General features: G+C 52.0%; 1 protein-coding gene across 1 annotated transcript in view; it reads left to right on the top strand.

The window, feature by feature from the left end:
• Positions 1 to 4,663: 4,663 nt before the first annotated feature.
• SLC11A1 (solute carrier family 11 member 1) overlaps positions 4,664 to 16,610 on the top strand; it is a 16,431-nt gene continuing 4,484 nt past the window's right edge. Inside the window, exons 1-11 of the mRNA XM_017856730.1 lie at positions 4,664 to 4,872; positions 5,458 to 5,591; positions 6,717 to 6,839; positions 7,619 to 7,738; positions 9,087 to 9,193; positions 9,618 to 9,688; positions 10,021 to 10,088; positions 10,257 to 10,412; positions 12,781 to 12,939; positions 14,739 to 14,828; positions 14,939 to 15,205. Of these exons, the coding sequence (XP_017712219.1) occupies positions 4,866 to 4,872; positions 5,458 to 5,591; positions 6,717 to 6,839; positions 7,619 to 7,738; positions 9,087 to 9,193; positions 9,618 to 9,688; positions 10,021 to 10,088; positions 10,257 to 10,412; positions 12,781 to 12,939; positions 14,739 to 14,828; positions 14,939 to 15,205 (1,302 nt within the window). The 5' untranslated portion in view covers positions 4,664 to 4,865. The remainder of the gene's footprint in view (positions 4,873 to 5,457; positions 5,592 to 6,716; positions 6,840 to 7,618; positions 7,739 to 9,086; positions 9,194 to 9,617; positions 9,689 to 10,020; positions 10,089 to 10,256; positions 10,413 to 12,780; positions 12,940 to 14,738; positions 14,829 to 14,938; positions 15,206 to 16,610) is intronic.

The raw sequence follows: 16,610 nt of genomic DNA, 5'->3' as shown, positions 1-16,610 counted from the left end.
AGGAGTTCAAGACCAGCCTGGGTAACATAGCAAGATCCTGTCTCTACAATAAATAGGTAAGCTCAGTATGGTGGCAGATTCCTGTAGTCCCGGCTACTTGGGAGGCTGAAGTTGGAAGATCACTTGAGCCCGGGAGTTGGAGGTTGCAGTGAACTATGACTGTGCCACTGTACTCCAACCCGGACAATAGAACAAGACCCTGTCTCTAAAAAATACAATAAAATAATAATGAAAAATTAAATAAAAAATTTTAGGCCGGGCATGGTGGCTCACACCTGTAATCCCAGCACTTTGGGAGGCTGAGGTGGGTGGATCACCTGAGGTCAGGAGTTTGAGACCAGCCCAGCCAATATGGTGAAACCTCATCTCTACTAAAAGTACAAAACTAGCCAAGCATGGTGTTGCACACCTGTAGTCCCAGCTACTCGGGAGGCTAAGGCAGGAGAATCGCTGGAACCCAGGAGGCAGAGGTTGCAGTGAGCCGAGATTATGCCATTGCACTCCAGCCTGGGCCATAGAGCAAGACTCTGTCTCAAAACAAAAAGCAAAAAAACAAAAAAACAAACAACAACAACAACAACAAAAAACTTTTAAAATAAATTTACAAACTTTTTTCAGACTGACCACCATTTTACAATCTCACAAGCAACATATGAGTGATCTAGTTTCTCCATATCCTTGCTAACATTTGGTGTCATCACTATTTTTTATTTTAGCCATTCTGATAGTTGAATAGCAGAATCTTGTTATGATTTTAATTTGAAATTTTTTCTAACGGCTAATGATGTTGAAAATATTTCCGTGTGTTTATATGCCATTTGTACATCATCTTTGGTGAAATATCTGTTCATTATTTTTGCCTATTTCTCATTACTCATTGTTGTGGGGGGGTTTTTTGTTTGTTTTTGGTTTTTTGTTTTTGAGATGGAGTCTCGCTCTGTCACCCAGGCTGGAGTGCGGTGAGGCGATCTTGGCTCACTGCAACCTCCACCTCCCGGGTTCTAGCAATTCTCTTGCCTCAGCCTCCTTTGTAGCTGGGATTACAGGCCGTGCCGCCACGCCCAGCTGATTTTTTGTATTTTTAGTAGAGATGGGGTTTCGCCGTGTTAGCCAGGATGGTCTCGATTTCCTGACCTCGTGATACACCTGCTTTGTCCTCCCAAAGTGCTGGGATTACAGGCATGAGCCAGCACACTTAGCTGTTGTATTATTACATATTTTTTTTGAGATGGAGTCCCACTCTGTTGCCCAGGCTGGAGGGCAGTGGCGTGATCTCGGCTCACTGCAACCTCTTCCGCCCAGGTTCAAATGATTCTCTTGCCTCAGCCTCCCGAGTAGCTGGGATTACAGGTGCACGCCACCATGCCCAGCGAATTTTTTGTATCTTTAGTAGAGGCAGGGTTTCACCATCTTGGCCAGGCTGGTCTTGAACTCCTGACCTCGTGATCCACCCTCCCCGGCCTCCCAACATGCTAGCATTACAGGCGTGAGCCACGGCACCCAGCCTATTTTTTTTAACTACTGAGTTTTTTTTTTGTTGTTGTTTGTTTGTTTGTTTGTTTTGAGATGGAGTCTCACTCTGTTGCCCAGACTGGAGTGCAGTGGCTCGATCTTGGATCACTGCAACCTCTGCCTCCTGGGTTCAAGCGATCCTTCAGCCTCAGCCTCCCAAGTAGCTGAGATTACAGGCATGCGCCAATCCACCTGGCTAATTTTTGTATTTTTAGTAGAGATGGGGTTTCACCATGTTGGCCAGGCTAGTCTTGAACTCCTGACCTCAGGTGATACACACGCCTCGGCCTCCCAAAGTGCTGGGATTACAGGCATGAGCCAGCACACCCAGCCTAACTGTTGAGTTTTAAAAGATTATTATATTTCTAGATACTAGACCTTTGTCAGATATGTAACTTGCAAATATGTCATCCAAGTTTATATCTTGTCTTTTCATCTTCATAGCAGAGTCTTTCACCAAGCAAAAGCTTTTAATTTTTTTTTTTTTTTGAGACCGAGTTTTACTCTTGCTGCCTGGGCTAGAGTTCTATGTCACCAGCTCGGTTCACCGCAACCTCCCCTCTCTTTGTATTGTTAGTAGAGATGGGGTTTCTTCATTTTGGTCAGGCTGGTCTTGAACTCCCGACCTCAGGTAATCTGCCCACATCAGCCTCCCAAAGTGCTGGGATTATACGCATGAGCCACTGCCCCTGGCCTTTACTTAGTTTTTAATTTTGATGAGGTCCAATTTATCAAATTTTCCCTTTATGGATCATGGTTTTCATATCAAGTCTATTAAGTCTTCTTCTAGCCCTAGATCCTAAATATTTTCCCTAGGTCTTTTCCTAAACATTCTATAGCTTTATATTTAGCTATATATGGAATTTTGAGTGAATTAGACTTCATGAACTATCACCCCACCCATGCAAGGTTTAGTATTCAGCAACAGCTCCAGACCCAAGGAGATGCCCTTGCAGATTTCTGTAACTCTTCACGTAGCTTCCTGCTCTCTGATACGTAGCCTAGGACCTCTGCTCTTAACTATTACACTGTTTTGCCTCTTAAGTTAGAGGTTGTGCAGCGTATTAATCAATGGCTAATCAATTACACTTACTGAGTTCCTAACTATAGGAAAGATCCCACAAAATATGCAAAAAGGAAGACATCCCAGCCTCAACTCCAGTCATCCCCACACGAGCCTGAAGCAGTGATTAGGAAATACGTGCAAACCTCTGAGGCAAGGGACGGTGACAGTACCATGAGCAATAGGATTGCACAGTGAATGACAAACCACAATGCTGCTGTCTCCTCTCTGGACCCATCATTCATCCCTCCTCCCACACCTCTCTAGTTCCTCCAGCCTCTTCCATCAATGAGGAGCCAGAAAATTGACTTCCTCTCCCACCCTAGCCTTCCAAACTTCATCTAAGTTTTTGACTGGGTCAGGCACGGTGGCTCAAGCCTGTAATCCCAGCACTTTGGGAGGCCGAGGCAGGCAGATCACTTGAGCCCAGGAGTTTGAGACCAGAGTAGGCAATATGGCAAAAACCTGCCTCTACAAAAAATACAAAAATTAGCCAGGGTTGGTGGCATGCACCTGTGGTTCCAGCTACTCAGGAGGCTGAGCCTGGGAGTTCAAGGCTACCGTGAGCCATCATCCTGCCACTGCACTCCAGACTGGATGACAGAGTGAGACTCTGTCTCAAAAAAAAAAAAGAAAAGAAAAGAAAAGAAAGGCTGGGCCGTAGCTCACGCCTGTAATCCCAGCACTTTGGAAGGCTGAGGTGGGCGGATCATGAGGTCAGGAGTTTGAGACCAGCCTGGCCAAAGTGGTGAAACCCCGTCTCTACTAAAAAATACAAAAATTGGCTGGGTGTGGTTGGCGGGTGCCTGTAATCCCAGCTCCTCAGGAGGCTGAGGCAGGAGAATTGCTTGAAGCCAAGAGGCAGAGGTTGCGGTGAGCCAAGGTTGCGCCATTGCACTCCAGCCTGGGTGACAGAGCAAGACTCCCTCTCGAGATAAATAAAAAATTGATACACACATACAAAAAGCAGCCGGGTATGGTGGCGCATGCCTGTAGTCCCAGCTATTCAGGAGGCTGAGGCAGGAGAATTGCTTAAATATGGAGGGCAGAGGTTGCAGTGAGCTGAGATTATGCCACTGCACTCCAGTCTGGGCGACAGAGTGAGACTCTCTCTCGAAAAAAAAAAAAAAAGGCCAGCATGGTAGCTCACGCCTGTAATTCCAGTACTTTGGGAGGCCGAGGCCGGTGGATCACGAGGTCAGGAGACTGAGACCATCCTGGCTAACATGGTGAAACCCTGTCTCTACTAATAATACAAAAAATTGGCCGGGCGTGGTGGTGGTTGCCTGTAGTCCCAGCTACTCCGGAGGCTGAGGCAGGAGAATGGCGTGAACCCGGCAGGTAGAGCTTTTAGTGAGCCGAGACTGTGCCGCTGCACTCCAGCCTGGGCAACAGAGTGAGACTCTGTCTCAAAAAAAAAAAAAAGAGTTTGAGGCTGCAGTGAACTGTGATGGCACCACTGCACTTCACACTTCACTCTAGCCTGGGTGACAGAGCGAGACCTTGTCTCTAAAAAAATCAAAAAAAAAAAAAAAAAAAAAAGGGAAGGGCGCAGAATAGAATAAACAACTCTGAGAGGTGATATGATCTGGTGACAATCTCAAGTAAATCAGTGGTTGAACCAGGACCAGATCCCAGTGCCCCATCTTCTGGGGACATCCTGGGCCTGAATCTTTAATTCATGTCCCTTCTGCGGTGCCTTTCCTCTGAGGCCCTCAAAGAGAAACTGAGGCCTTTGAGGACATGAAGACTCGCATTAGGCCAATGAGCCTTGGAACTCCAGATAGAAGAGGAGAAGAAAGACCTGACTCTGTGTATATGTGTGTGTGTATGTGTGTGTGTATGTGTGTGCATGTGTGTGTGTGTGGCAGAGGGGGGTGTGGTCGTGGGGTATTGCCATGAACACACAAGGGGCAAGAAGCATCTGAAATCAGAGCTAACTTGGGAGGCACAGAACACAGGGTGCCTGGAAGGGAAACAGATGTATTGTGGGGCACAGGGCAGGCTGGGAGGGGAACAAAGGTCCACTCCATGGGTAACCAGACCCTTCCGCCAGGGCTGGCCACTTCTGCCTTTGGAAAATGTTTCACAACGCCCCATGTTATGTGTGTGTGTGAATCGGCCGATGTGAAGCGAATGTTGATGTAAGAGGCAGGGCGCTCAGCTGCGGATGGGTAACAGGGCGTGGGCTCGCACACCCACTTGCACCAGTGCCCAGAGACGGGGTGCAGGCTGAGGAGCTGCCCAGAGCACTGCTCACACTCCCAGAGTACCTGAATTCGACATTCCAATGACAGGTGAGTAGTGGCCCCTGGGGACAGAGCCTGACTGGGGGGTAGAGTGGAGGAGGTCACTAGGCTGGTGGAGACTTAAGGAAGCAAGAAAGCCCTTGGTCCCCTGTGGAAGCCTCTGGTCTCCCGTGAGAGTCCTGGTCTAGAACACAGTTCTGAACATCAGACTCAATCTCACTGGGGTGGGGTCCTTCACACCCCTAAGGGGTCTACTTTTCCTTTGTCTGAAGTCTGTGGATCAAAGCCCCTGGAGCTTTCTGGGCTGCCGGAGAAGGTGAGGGGTCCGGCCAAGGGGCAGACATGTGGCCTGAGCTTGCCCGTCTTCGAGCCTAGGGTCTCTCTGCATTGTCTGTGGCAGGAGATCTGCCTCTGGGCATCTGTCCTCACATGAGAGGACAGTAATTCTGAAGCTGCCGCGTCCCACACATCTGGAATGTTCGGTTGAGAGGTGGAGGTGATGGACCCAAGACGGGGGCCAGGGACCTTAGTTTCTCCACTTTTCCGGGAGGAGGAAGCAAGGGAGCAGGTGGGCTTAACTCTGGGCCACCAGAAAGAGGCAGGACACTCACCATGCTTCATGTACCCCAACAGGTGACAAGGGTCCCCAAAGGCTGAGCAGGTCCAGCTATGGCTCCATCTCCAGCCCAACCAGCCCAGGGCCACAGCAAGTGCCTCCCAGGGAGACCTACCTGAGTGAGAAGATCCCCATCCCAGACACAAAACCGGTGGGATGCTGGAAACTTCCTGGGGGCTTGCAAGATTGACAGGATCCTATGGGATCCCATGGGCTGGAGAATGGGGTCTCCTTATGATCATGGGTGACAAGTCCCTTCCAAGTTTGAGCAGCAGTGGTGAACAGTGGCAACTGCCCCTTCCTGCTTCTGTCCCCAGTGCTTAGCTGGGGTGCTTTATTTGTCTAAAAGTTCTCAATTAATCTCAGCTTTCCTATGAAGGAAAAGAGGCCTGGGGGGAATTGGGATTGGAGCCTTGAGGACATGTTTTAGCATTTAGGAAAGGGCATAGGGAGAAGTGAAGGAGGCTGCAGGCTGGCATCTAGCATCTAGGATGTTGTCACCTGCATTTCCAGTATCTTCTCTTTTTTTGGAGATGGAGTCTTTCTCTGTAGCCCAGGCTGGAGTGCAGTGGCACGATCTCAGCTAACTGCAACCTCTGCCTCCCGAGTTTAAGCGATTCTCCCGCCTCAGCCTCCTGAGTAGCTGGGATTACAGGCATGCACCACCATGCCAGGCTAATTTTTGTATTTTTAGTAAAGACAGGTTTTCACCATGTTGGCCAGGCTGGTCTCAAACTCCTGAGTTCAAGTAATCCACCCACCTCGGCCTTCCAAAGTGCTGGGATTACAGACGCTAACCACTGCTCCCAGCCTCCAATATCTTTAGCAGATTTCTAAGCCGATAGGCCATGCCCTGGAACAGGGTGGGCGATCATAGCCTCAGTGGACCACAGAGAGGAGGCCCTGTGGTCGGAAAAGGAGTTGGGGAGGGAGGAGCTGGGTCAGGGAGGCTTGGCCCCCTCACCCTCTTAGACAGCCCCCTGTGGGGTCTCTGAGGACCTGACAAGTCAGGGCTTAAGAGGGGCAGGCAGTTCAGGTGCAAGCCGGCTGCTCAGCTTAGCAGATCCTGAAAGCAGATCCTCTGTGACTCATCAGAGCATGCTGCTTCCTCCACCCATGCCCTCCCCATCCCCTGGGTGGCAGACCCAGGAATAGGCCATGGAGGGCAGGGCTGGGCTGACGGGCCTGTTGGGGCTCCTCTAGGGGATGGCCAAGGTAAGCTGCCACCATCCCTATACCCAGGACCCCCTCACTCTACTCCTCCCACTCCCCACAGGGCACCTTCAGCCTGCGGAAGCTATGGGCCTTCACTGGTCCTGGTTTCCTCATGAGCATTGCTTTCCTGGACCCAGGAAACATCGAGTCAGATCTTCAGGCTGGCGCCGTGGCGGGATTCAAAGTAACTAAGTCGGGACCTGAGTGGGGACACGTTCGAGAGGGAGGTGACCAGGCTAAGTGTTGAAGGCCCTGCTGGCCATGTTTCTCCAGTGTGGCCTGGGAGCTGGTGTTAAGTTCAAATGGGTCCGAAAAGGGTCCCCAGGGCAACCCTGCCAGACAGAAGGTGGGGCATTTGTGTGGGGGGTAGGGGACTGGACTCCTCTCTTTAAAAAAAAAAACAAAAAAAAACTATTTACTTATTTAATTTTATTTTTTTGAGATGAAGTCTCACTCTGTCGCCCAGGCTAGAGTGCAGTGGCACAATCTTGGTTCACTGCAACCTCTGCCTCCTGGGTTCAAGTGATTCTCCTGCCTCAGCCTCCCAAGTAGTGCCCGCCACCATGCCTGGCTAATTTTTGTATTTTTAGTAGAGACGGGGTTTCACTATGTGGGCCAGACTGGTCTTGAACTCCTGACCTCAAGTGATCCACCCATCTCGCAAAGTGCTGGGATTACAGGTGTGAGCCACCTCGCCTGGCGTAATTTATTTTTTTATTTAGAGATGGGGGTCTCACTATGTTGCTCAGGCTGGTCTTGAACTCCTGGACTCAAGCAATCCTCCCACCTTAGCCTTTTAAAGGGCTGGGATTACAGGCGTGAACTACCAGCACCCTGCCAGGATGGGACTCCATCTCTCCCACCCCCTCCCCAAGGAGTGTCCTTGGTTGGAGGGTACCACGAACTCAGGGACTTTCTGAGGCTGGCCTCTCTGGTTGAAGGCCTCTCCCTGCCTCCTCACAGCTTCTCTGGGTGCTGCTCTGGGCCACGGTGTTGGGCTTGCTCTGCCAGCGACTGGCTGCACGTCTGGGCGTGGTGACAGGCAAGGACTTGGGTGAAGTCTGCCATCTCTACTACCCTAAGGTGAGCTTGGGGGGCCTGGACAGGGAGAACCACTGGCCCCAAACCCCAAGCAGCCATTTCCAGCTTCCACGATCAGATAAACACATCATCTCACATGGGGCGTCCCAAGTCTATTTTTTTTGTTGTTGTTGTTGTTTGTTTGTTTTTCAGTCGGAGTCTTGCTCCGTCGCCCAGTCAGGAGTGCAGTGATGGGATCTCAACTCACTGCAACCTCTACCTCCCAGGTTCAAGCGATTCTCCTGCCTCAGCCTCTCGAGTAGCTGGGATTACAGGCACCCACCACCATGATCGGCTAATTTTTGTATTTTTAGTAGAGACGGGGTTTCACCATGTTGGCCAGGCTGGTCTCAAACTCCTGACCTCAGATGATCCACCCACCCCAGTCTCCCAAAGTGCTGGGATTACAGGCATGAGCCACTGCACCCGGCCCCAATTCCATTTGATAGATGAAAAGACTGAGGCTCAAACTGATAGCACACAGTCTAGAGGGACATGAGAGGCATGCCATTTCATAGAAGGGGCAATTAAAATTTGGGAAAGTGACTTGCCCAAGACAAAAAATGGGAGGCATCAGCTCAGGAATGGTCATTGGCTGGGGTGGACCCTAGGGACTTGGCTGTTGTGAGTGTCCAGTTTGGAAAACAGAAATTATAGCACTAGACATTTCAAAGGTATTGAATGCAGGGATCGAAAGGTTTGGGAGGGCTTGGGGGGCAAGGGGAGCGGGTGTTACCCAAAGATCAGAAAGCTGCTACACCCCTGGCACAAGCCCCAGAGCCATCCTTTGCTGCTGAGCTCCTGGAAGCATTATTGACGCTGATGAAATGGCCACTAGTGCTGCCAGAGCCCAGGTTGCCTGGTGCCACTGCCAGAAATACCACAAGAAGCAGGGGAAAAAGTGGTTTATCTCAGCCAGGGGAGGTGGCTCACGCCTGTAATCCCAGCACTTTGGGAGGCCGAGGCGGGTGGATCATCTGAGGTCGGGAGTTTGAGACCAGCCTGACCAACATGGAGAAATCCCGTCTCTACTAAAAATACAAAACTAGCCGGGCATGGTGATGCATGCCTGTAATCCCAGCTACTTGGGAGGCTGAGGCAAGAGAATCACTTGAACCTGGGAGGGAGAGGGTGTGGTGAGCTGAGACCGTGCCATTGCACTCCAGGCTGGGCAACAAGAGCGAAATTCCATCTCAAAAAAAAAAAAAGTTTATCTCTGCCTTTCCATCTGCTGTAAGCTCTTCCTACATAATATAGGAAGCCAATTGGCAAGACTGTCTTGTAAATGTAGTCTGAGACCACAGACAAATAACCGGCCCACCCCTAATGAAGGATTATCTCCTCCCCATAGGTGCCCCGCACACTCCTCTGGCTGACCATCGAACTGGCCATTGTGGGCTCCGACATGCAGGAAGTCATCGGCACGGCCATTGCATTCAATCTGCTCTCAGCTGGACGGTACTGCCCCAGTGTACCCCAACTCTTCAGGCCAGGCCGAGAACAGCTGCTGCTACTTCCCGTCCCCCACCTCAACGAGTCCGTCCCAGAGTTTATTTTATCCTGCTGTCCCCTCTGAAGCAGGGCTGCTGCCCTATTTTCCAGAATGTAAAGTGATTTGTCTAAAGTAACACAGATGTGAGTCCTGCAGGACTTTGGGATTGCAGCCCCAAACTCCCTGCTGCGCCGGGTGCCAGGTCTCTCCTCTAGCTCTGCCCAGCCTCGACTGTTCTATGCCACACTCCCACTCCCCTTGCCCTAGCTGTCTGGGGGCACTTAGGGTCCTGCTCTCAGGAGGCCAGATTCCTGTCTCCAGCCCTGAGGCTACGTAGGAGTTACAGACCCCTGGACCAGGCTGGGCTGACCTGGGTCACTCTGGTTTCAGAATCCCACTCTGGGGTGGCGTCCTCATCACCATCGTGGACACCTTCTTCTTCCTCTTCCTCGATAACTATGGTGGGTGCACACCCCATCTCATAGGGCAGTGGTGGTGGTGAGGGTGCTGTACTGGGAGAAGGGCTCTGACATCGAACTGCCTGAGCGCACCTGAGCTCCCTCACTCTCCCTGGGTGGCCTCTAGCAAGTTACTTGGACATCCCTTTCTTCACCTGTAACATGGGGAAATAATAGCACAGACATCAGAGAGTGGTTGTGAAGACTGAGTGAGGTAACAAATGTTAAGTACTTGGCACTGTGCCTGGAAGCGCTCGTAGTATTACCCATTACGAATTGTTGATGTTACAGATTTTTTTCGTTGGTTTGTTTGGTTTGTTTGTTCTGCTCTGTAGGGTTGCGGAAGCTGGAAGCTTTTTTTGGACTCCTTATAACCATTATGGCCTTGACCTTTGGCTACGAGGTAGGAAGCCAGTGCTGCAACCCCCCTGCAGACCCCCCCAAGATTATTCCTCTCCCTTCCCTCCGGCCGCTAGCTGCGTGGGGGTGGGGTGGGATGGAGGCTGAGAAATGGTGACCGCGGCGTGGTTGCGAGGGGCGGGGCTTGTCCTGACCAGGCTCCTCCCTGCAGTATGTGGTGGCGCGTCCTGAGCAGGGAGCGCTTCTTCGGGGCCTGCTCCTGCCCTCGTGCCCGGGCTGCGGCCACCCCGAGCTGCTGCAGGCGGTGGGCATTGTTGGCGCCATCATCATGCCCCACAACATCTACCTGCACTCGGCCCTGGTCAAGGTGAGCAGCGGGGAGGGCAAAGGAGACCCCACTCAGTCGGAGCCATGCTGGCCCCGCCTCCAAGCCTGGAGCCCCTCCCCTCTGGCTCCTTCTGTCAGGATTTTCGGAGCCTGTAATAATTGAGGATCAGGCGGGACGCGGTGGCTCACGCCTGTAATCCCAGCACTTTGGGGGGCCGAGGCGGGCGGATCACGAGGTCAAGAGATCGAGACCATCCTGGCCAACATGGCGAAACCCCGTCTCTACTAAAAATACAAAAACTAGCTGGGCCTGGTTGCGCGCGCCTGTAGTCCCAGCTACTCGGGAGGCTGACGCAGGAGAATCGCTTGAACCGGGAGGCAGAGGTTGCGGTGAGCCGAGATCGCGCCACTGCACCGCCACTGCACCTCTCCAACCTGGCAAACTTGTCCAAAAAAGAAAAAAAAAAAAAAAAAAAAGTGCTGCTGTGCGCTGGAAAGAAACAGTCAAGGCCCCTGCCCCTTCTAGAGTTTCCGTGCTAGGGGGGCAGACGGACGAAAGCAAGTAAACAAAGAAAGGAGAATAATTATAGGCCGGGGCCCGCGGTGTTTTCACGCCTGTAATGCCCACGGCACTTCGGAGGCCGAGGCGGGCGATCACGAGGTCAGTGAGTTTGAGACCGAGCCTGGCCAACATGGTGAAATCCTGTCTCTACCCTAAAAATAGAAAAAAATTAGCCGGGAGTGGCGGCGCCTGCCTGTAATCCCAGCTACTCGGGAGCTTGAGGCAGGAGAATTGCTTGAAGCCAGTAGGCGGAAGTTGCAGTGAGGGGGGATCGTGCATGACTCCAGACTGAGTGACAGAGCAAGACATCGCCATCTCAAAAAAAAAAAAAAAAAAAAAAGGCCGGGCGCGGTGGCTCACGGCCTGTAAATCCCACGCACCTTGGAAGGCGCGAGACGGGGGATCAGCGAGGTCAGGAGATCGAGGAGCATCCCTTGGCTAATCACGGTGAATACCCCGCGTCCTACTAAAAATAAAAAAAAACGTAGCCGGTGCGAAGGTGGCGGGCGGCTGTAGTCCAGCTACTCGGAGCGTGAGGCAGGAGAAATAATGGTCGTAAACCCGGGAGGCGGAGCTGCAGCGTGAGCTGAGATCTGGCCCATGCACTCCAGTCCAGCGACAGAGCGAGACTGCCGCCTCCAAAAAAAAAAAAAAAAAAAAAAGAAAAAAAAAAAGAAAGAAAGAAAGAAAGGGAGGGAGGGAGGCGGGGAGGGGGAGGGGAGGGGGAAGGGGAGGGGAGGGGAAGGGAGGGGAGGTGGGGGAGGGGAGGGAGAGGGAGGATGGGGGAAGAAAAATAAAGAAAAAAGAACTGTAGAGCTGGGTGAGGTGGCTGACGTCTGTAATCCCAACACTTTGGGAAGCAGGTGGATCACTTGAGCCCAGGAGTTTGAGATCAGCCTGGACAACATGGTGAAACCCTGTCTCTACCAACAAAAAATAAAAAATAAATAAAATAAATTAGTTGGGTGTTGTGCACACCTGTAGTCCTAGTTAGTCAGGAGGTTGAGGCTTGAGTCCTAGAGGTCGAGGCTGCAGTGAGCTGAGATCTCACCACTGCACTTCAACCTGAGTGACACAGTGAGACCCTCTAAAATAATAATAATAATAATAATAATAATAATAATAATTGTGAAAGGGACTCTGAAGTAAACAAAACAGAGAAATACGATAGAGAATGACTGAAAGTTGGGGAAGCAGATCAGGGAAAAGATACTACAAGCAGAGGGACAGCAAGTGCAAAGGCCATGGGCAGAAATGAACAAGGCTTGGGTCCCTAACAGCCTAACAGTGGCTCACACCTGTAATCTCAGCACTTGAGGAGGCCAAGACAGGAGAATGCTTGAGCCCAGGAGTTCAAGACTAGCCTCAGCAAGACCCTGTCTCTACAGAAAATTTAAAAATTAGCGGGTTGTGGTGATGTGTGTCTGTGGTCCCAGCTACTCAGGAGGCTGGGGCAGGAGGTTCACTTGGGCCCATGAGTTGGAGAATGCAGTGAGCCATGCATTGTACCACAGCACTCCAGCCTGGGTGACAGAACAAGACCTGTCTCTAAAAAATAAAATAAAGTAAGCTGGACATGTCTGAGGATGGAAAAAGGTGAGTGAAGGAGCGTGTCAGGACCTGAGGTAGCCAGGGACCTCAAAGGCCAGCCTTGCTTCACCCACAAAGTGGCTCGCAGTAGTCAGGCCTCTGTGGCAAGAACAGAGATGTAGGAGTCCATCGGCTGACCACGCAGGGGACTTGAGAAGGTACTGGGCTTTGGGGAGAACATAGAAGTGTGAGGGTGGGGGACACTGTGGTGACTCTGAGGGACTTTGGCACTTCCCTCTCCCTTTGACCTTTGTAGTCTCGAGAGATAGACCGAGCCCGCCGAGTGGACATCAGAGAAGCCAACATGTACTTCCTGATAGAGGCCACCATCGCCCTGTCTGTCTCCTTTATCATCAACCTCTTTGTCATGGCTGTCTTTGGGCAGGCCTTCTACCAGCAAACCAACCAGGCTGCGGTGAGACACACTTTCCCCTGCACCTGAGGCCACACGTGTACTTAAGTCCTGTAAGCCTTGCTGAGGACCCTAGCCAATGCAGCTGAGCCCTTCTGAGTCTCTGCCCTGATAATCTTCCCCGTTGGCAGATATCATTCATTCAGCAAATAATAATCGAGCACTTGTTTGTTTGTTTGTTTGTTTTTGAGACGGAGCCTTGCACTGTTGCCCAGGCTGGAGTGCAGTGGCGCGATCTCGGCTTACTGCAAGCTTCGCCTCCTGGGTTCACACCATTCTCCTGCTTCAGCCTCTCAAGTAGCTGAGACTACAGACGCCCACCACCATGCCCAGCTGATTTTTTGTACTTTTAGTAGAGACGGGGTTTCGCCGTGTTAGCCAGGATGGTCTCGATCTCCTGACCTTGTGATCTGCCTGCCTTGTCCTCCCAAAGTGCTGGGATTACAGGTGTGAGCCACCATGCCCGGCTGAGCATTTGTTATGTACCAAGCACATCCTAGACTCTGGGGATACAGCAGTCAATGCTACAAAGACCCAGTTCTCTGCAGCTTAAATGGAGAGCGAGGTGAGCAGACAGGAATGAATCCCGAAGGGTAGTGCAGAGTGGGAAGAAATAAAGGGGGTGAAGAAGCATAGTTGGGGGTATGGGAGTAGGGTCTGCATTAGCCCAGCTGGTCAGGAAAGGCTCTTAGAAGAGGTGACATTTGTGCTAATACTGGAAAAGGAGCTAGGCAATTCCTCCCTGACTCTCTGGGATCTGGGACCTGTGTCTGCCTCCCCTTCTGAGTGGATCTCAGTCATGAGGCTCTAACAACTGCAGCCAGGGTTGGGGGCTTCCTGAATGCTAAGCCCTGTGGGTGTGGCCAGGCCTCCAAGGACCTGGGCACTGCCACTGCCTTGCTCTGTGACCTTGGGAGGTCACACTCCTCCCTGGGTCTCACTCTGTTCCTTGGTACAAGGAGGGAGATAAACATCAGGATTGCAAACCCTTGTCTTCAAGATCAGGCAGGTGCAGAGCTGTGAGAAGTGGACAGTGTGAGGAGGGCATGGCAGCCAGCTGTCTCTGTGCTGATGCCAGCTCTTACGAACATAAAAGAAGCTGGAAACAGGCCGGGGGCGGTGGCTCATCCCTGCAATCCCAGCACTTTGGGAGGCCGAGGTGGACGGATCACCTGAGGTCGGGAGTTCAAGACCAGCCTGACCAACTGGAGAAACCCCGTCTCTACTAAAAAAAAATACAAACTTAGATGGAGTGGCGGCGCATGCCTGTAATCCTGGCTACTCGGGAGGCTGAGGCAGGAGAATCACTTGAACCCAGGAGGCGGAGGTTGCGGTGACCCGAGATTGTGCCATTGCACTCCAGCCTGGGCAACAAGAGCGAGGCTATGTCTCAAAAAACAAAAACAAAAACAAAACAAAAAAGAAGCTGGAAACTGGGTTCTCATGCCAGGCCTTCTCAATTTTAAATGTTGGCAACAAATCCACATTAAAGGAAAAAAAAAACCCGCCGGGCGCGGTGGCTCATGCCTGTAATCCCAGCACTTTGGGAGGCTGAGGCAGGTGGCTCGCTTGAGCCTGGGAGTTCAAGACCAGCCTGGGCAACATGACAAGACCCCCATCGCTACAAAACATAAAAGCAAAACAAAACAAACCCGACTTATTTTGTTAGTCAAACAAAATATGTCTGGCCACATTCAGCCTTGGGCCACCAGTTTTGGAACCCTGGTCAAGGCTAGGCAGCCCAGTTTCCCAAGGCTAAGCGTGCTCTTCGTATCTTCCTTCTACTGCCCTGGTACCCGCAGTTCAACATCTGTGCCAACAGCAGCCTCCACGACTACGCCAAGATCTTCCCCATGAACAACGCCACTGTGGCCGTGGACATCTACCAGGGGGTGAGCGAGGGTGGGCGGGGAGCGCGAGGCGCAGAGAGGCGCCCGCCCCGCCCACCGAAGGGCGGGGCCTAGGGCGGGGCCACCGGTCCGACCACACTCCGTCCCTGCAGGGCGTGATTCTGGGCTGCCTGTTCGGCCCCGCGGCCCTCTACATCTGGGCCATAGGTCTCCTGGCGGCCGGGCAGAGCTCCACCATGACGGGCACCTACGCGGGACAGTTCGTGATGGAGGTGGGGCAGGGGGCGGTCCCGGGTGGGCAAGGGGTCCAAGGACAGCAGGCACACTACTGGAGGCTAGGGCTCCGGGCCAGGCCTTGTAGTTCCTTTCTCTTTTCTTTTCTTTTCTCTTTTCTTTTCTTTTCTTTTCTTCCTTTTTTTTTTTTTTGTCGTTGTTGTTGTTGAGACGGAGTCTCGCTCTTGTCTCCCAGGCTGGAGTGCAGTGGTGCGATCTCGGCTCACTGCAACCTCCCCCTCCTAGGTTCAAGCTTCTCCTGCCTCAGCCTTCTGAGTAGCTGGGATTTCAGGCACTTGTCACCACGCCTGGCTAATTTCTGTATTTTTAGTAGAGACAGAGTTTCACTGTGTTGGCCAGGCTGGTCTCAAGCTCTTGACCTCGTGATCGGCCCGCCTTGGCCTCCCAAAGTGCTGGGATTACAGGTGTGAGCCACTGAGCCTGGCCTTTTCTTTTTTTCTTTTCTTTTCTTTTCTTTTTTTTTTGAGATAGGATCTCACTCTGTCACCCAGACTGGAGTGCAGTGGCTCAATCTAGGCTCACTGCAACCTCTGCCTCCCAGGCTCAAGCCATTCTCCTGCTCTCCTGCCTCAGCCTCCCGCATAGCTGGGATTATAGGCATGCACCACCACGCCCGGCTAATTTTTGTATTTTTAGTAGAGCCAGGGTTTCACCATGTTGGCCAAGCTGGTCTTGAACTCCTGACCTCAAATGATCCATCTGCCTCGGCTTCCCAAAGTACTGGGATTACACACGTGAGCCACTGCTCCCGGCCTTTTCTTTTCTTTCTTCCCCCTCCCCACTTCTTTCTTTCTTTTTTTTTTTTTTTTGAGACGGAGTCTCGCTCTGTCGCCTGGGCTGGAGTGCAGTGGCCAGACCTCAGCTCACTGCAAGCTCCGCCTCCCGGGTTTACGCCATTCTGCTGCCTCAGCCTCCGGAGTAGCTGGGACTACAGGCGCCCGCCACCTCTCCCGGCTAGTTTTTTGTATTTTTTAGTAGAGACGGGGTTTCACCTTGTTAGCCAGGATGCTCTCGATCTCCTGACCTCGTGATCCGCCCGTCTCGGCCTCCCAAAGTGCTGGGATTACAGGCTTGAGCCACCGCGCCCGGCATTTCTTTCTTTTTTGAGACAGGATTTCACTCTGTTGCTCAGGCTGGAGTGCAATGGCGCCATCACAGCTCGCTGCAGCCTCAACCTCAGCCTCCCAAGTCGCTGGGACCACAGGCTCGTGCTACCACACCAGGCTAATTTTTAGAGTTATTTGTAGAGATGTGGTCTTCCTATGTTTCCCAGGCTGGTCTTGAACTCCTGGGCTCAAGTGATCTTCCCGCCTTGGCTTCCCAAAGTGCTGGGATTACAGACGTGAGCCACCCCACCCAGCTTTTGTTTCCTTCACGTAGCCCAGAGGGCGACACTATAAGCCCCATTTTACAGATGAGAAAACTGAGATCCCAACAGATGCAGCCAGAAGCTGCAGACCCAGGACTAACAGAAGCCTTTTCCCCCAAACTGTTTAGTCTTCAGCAGCCAGCTATGGGATGGGAGCCCCC

This window comes from Rhinopithecus bieti, unplaced genomic scaffold (assembly GCF_001698545.2).
Source record: "Rhinopithecus bieti isolate Rb0 unplaced genomic scaffold, ASM169854v2 scaffold_42532, whole genome shotgun sequence".
Lineage (NCBI taxonomy): Eukaryota > Metazoa > Chordata > Mammalia > Primates > Cercopithecidae > Rhinopithecus > Rhinopithecus bieti.
This window is presented reverse-complemented; position numbering and strand designations above follow the sequence as displayed.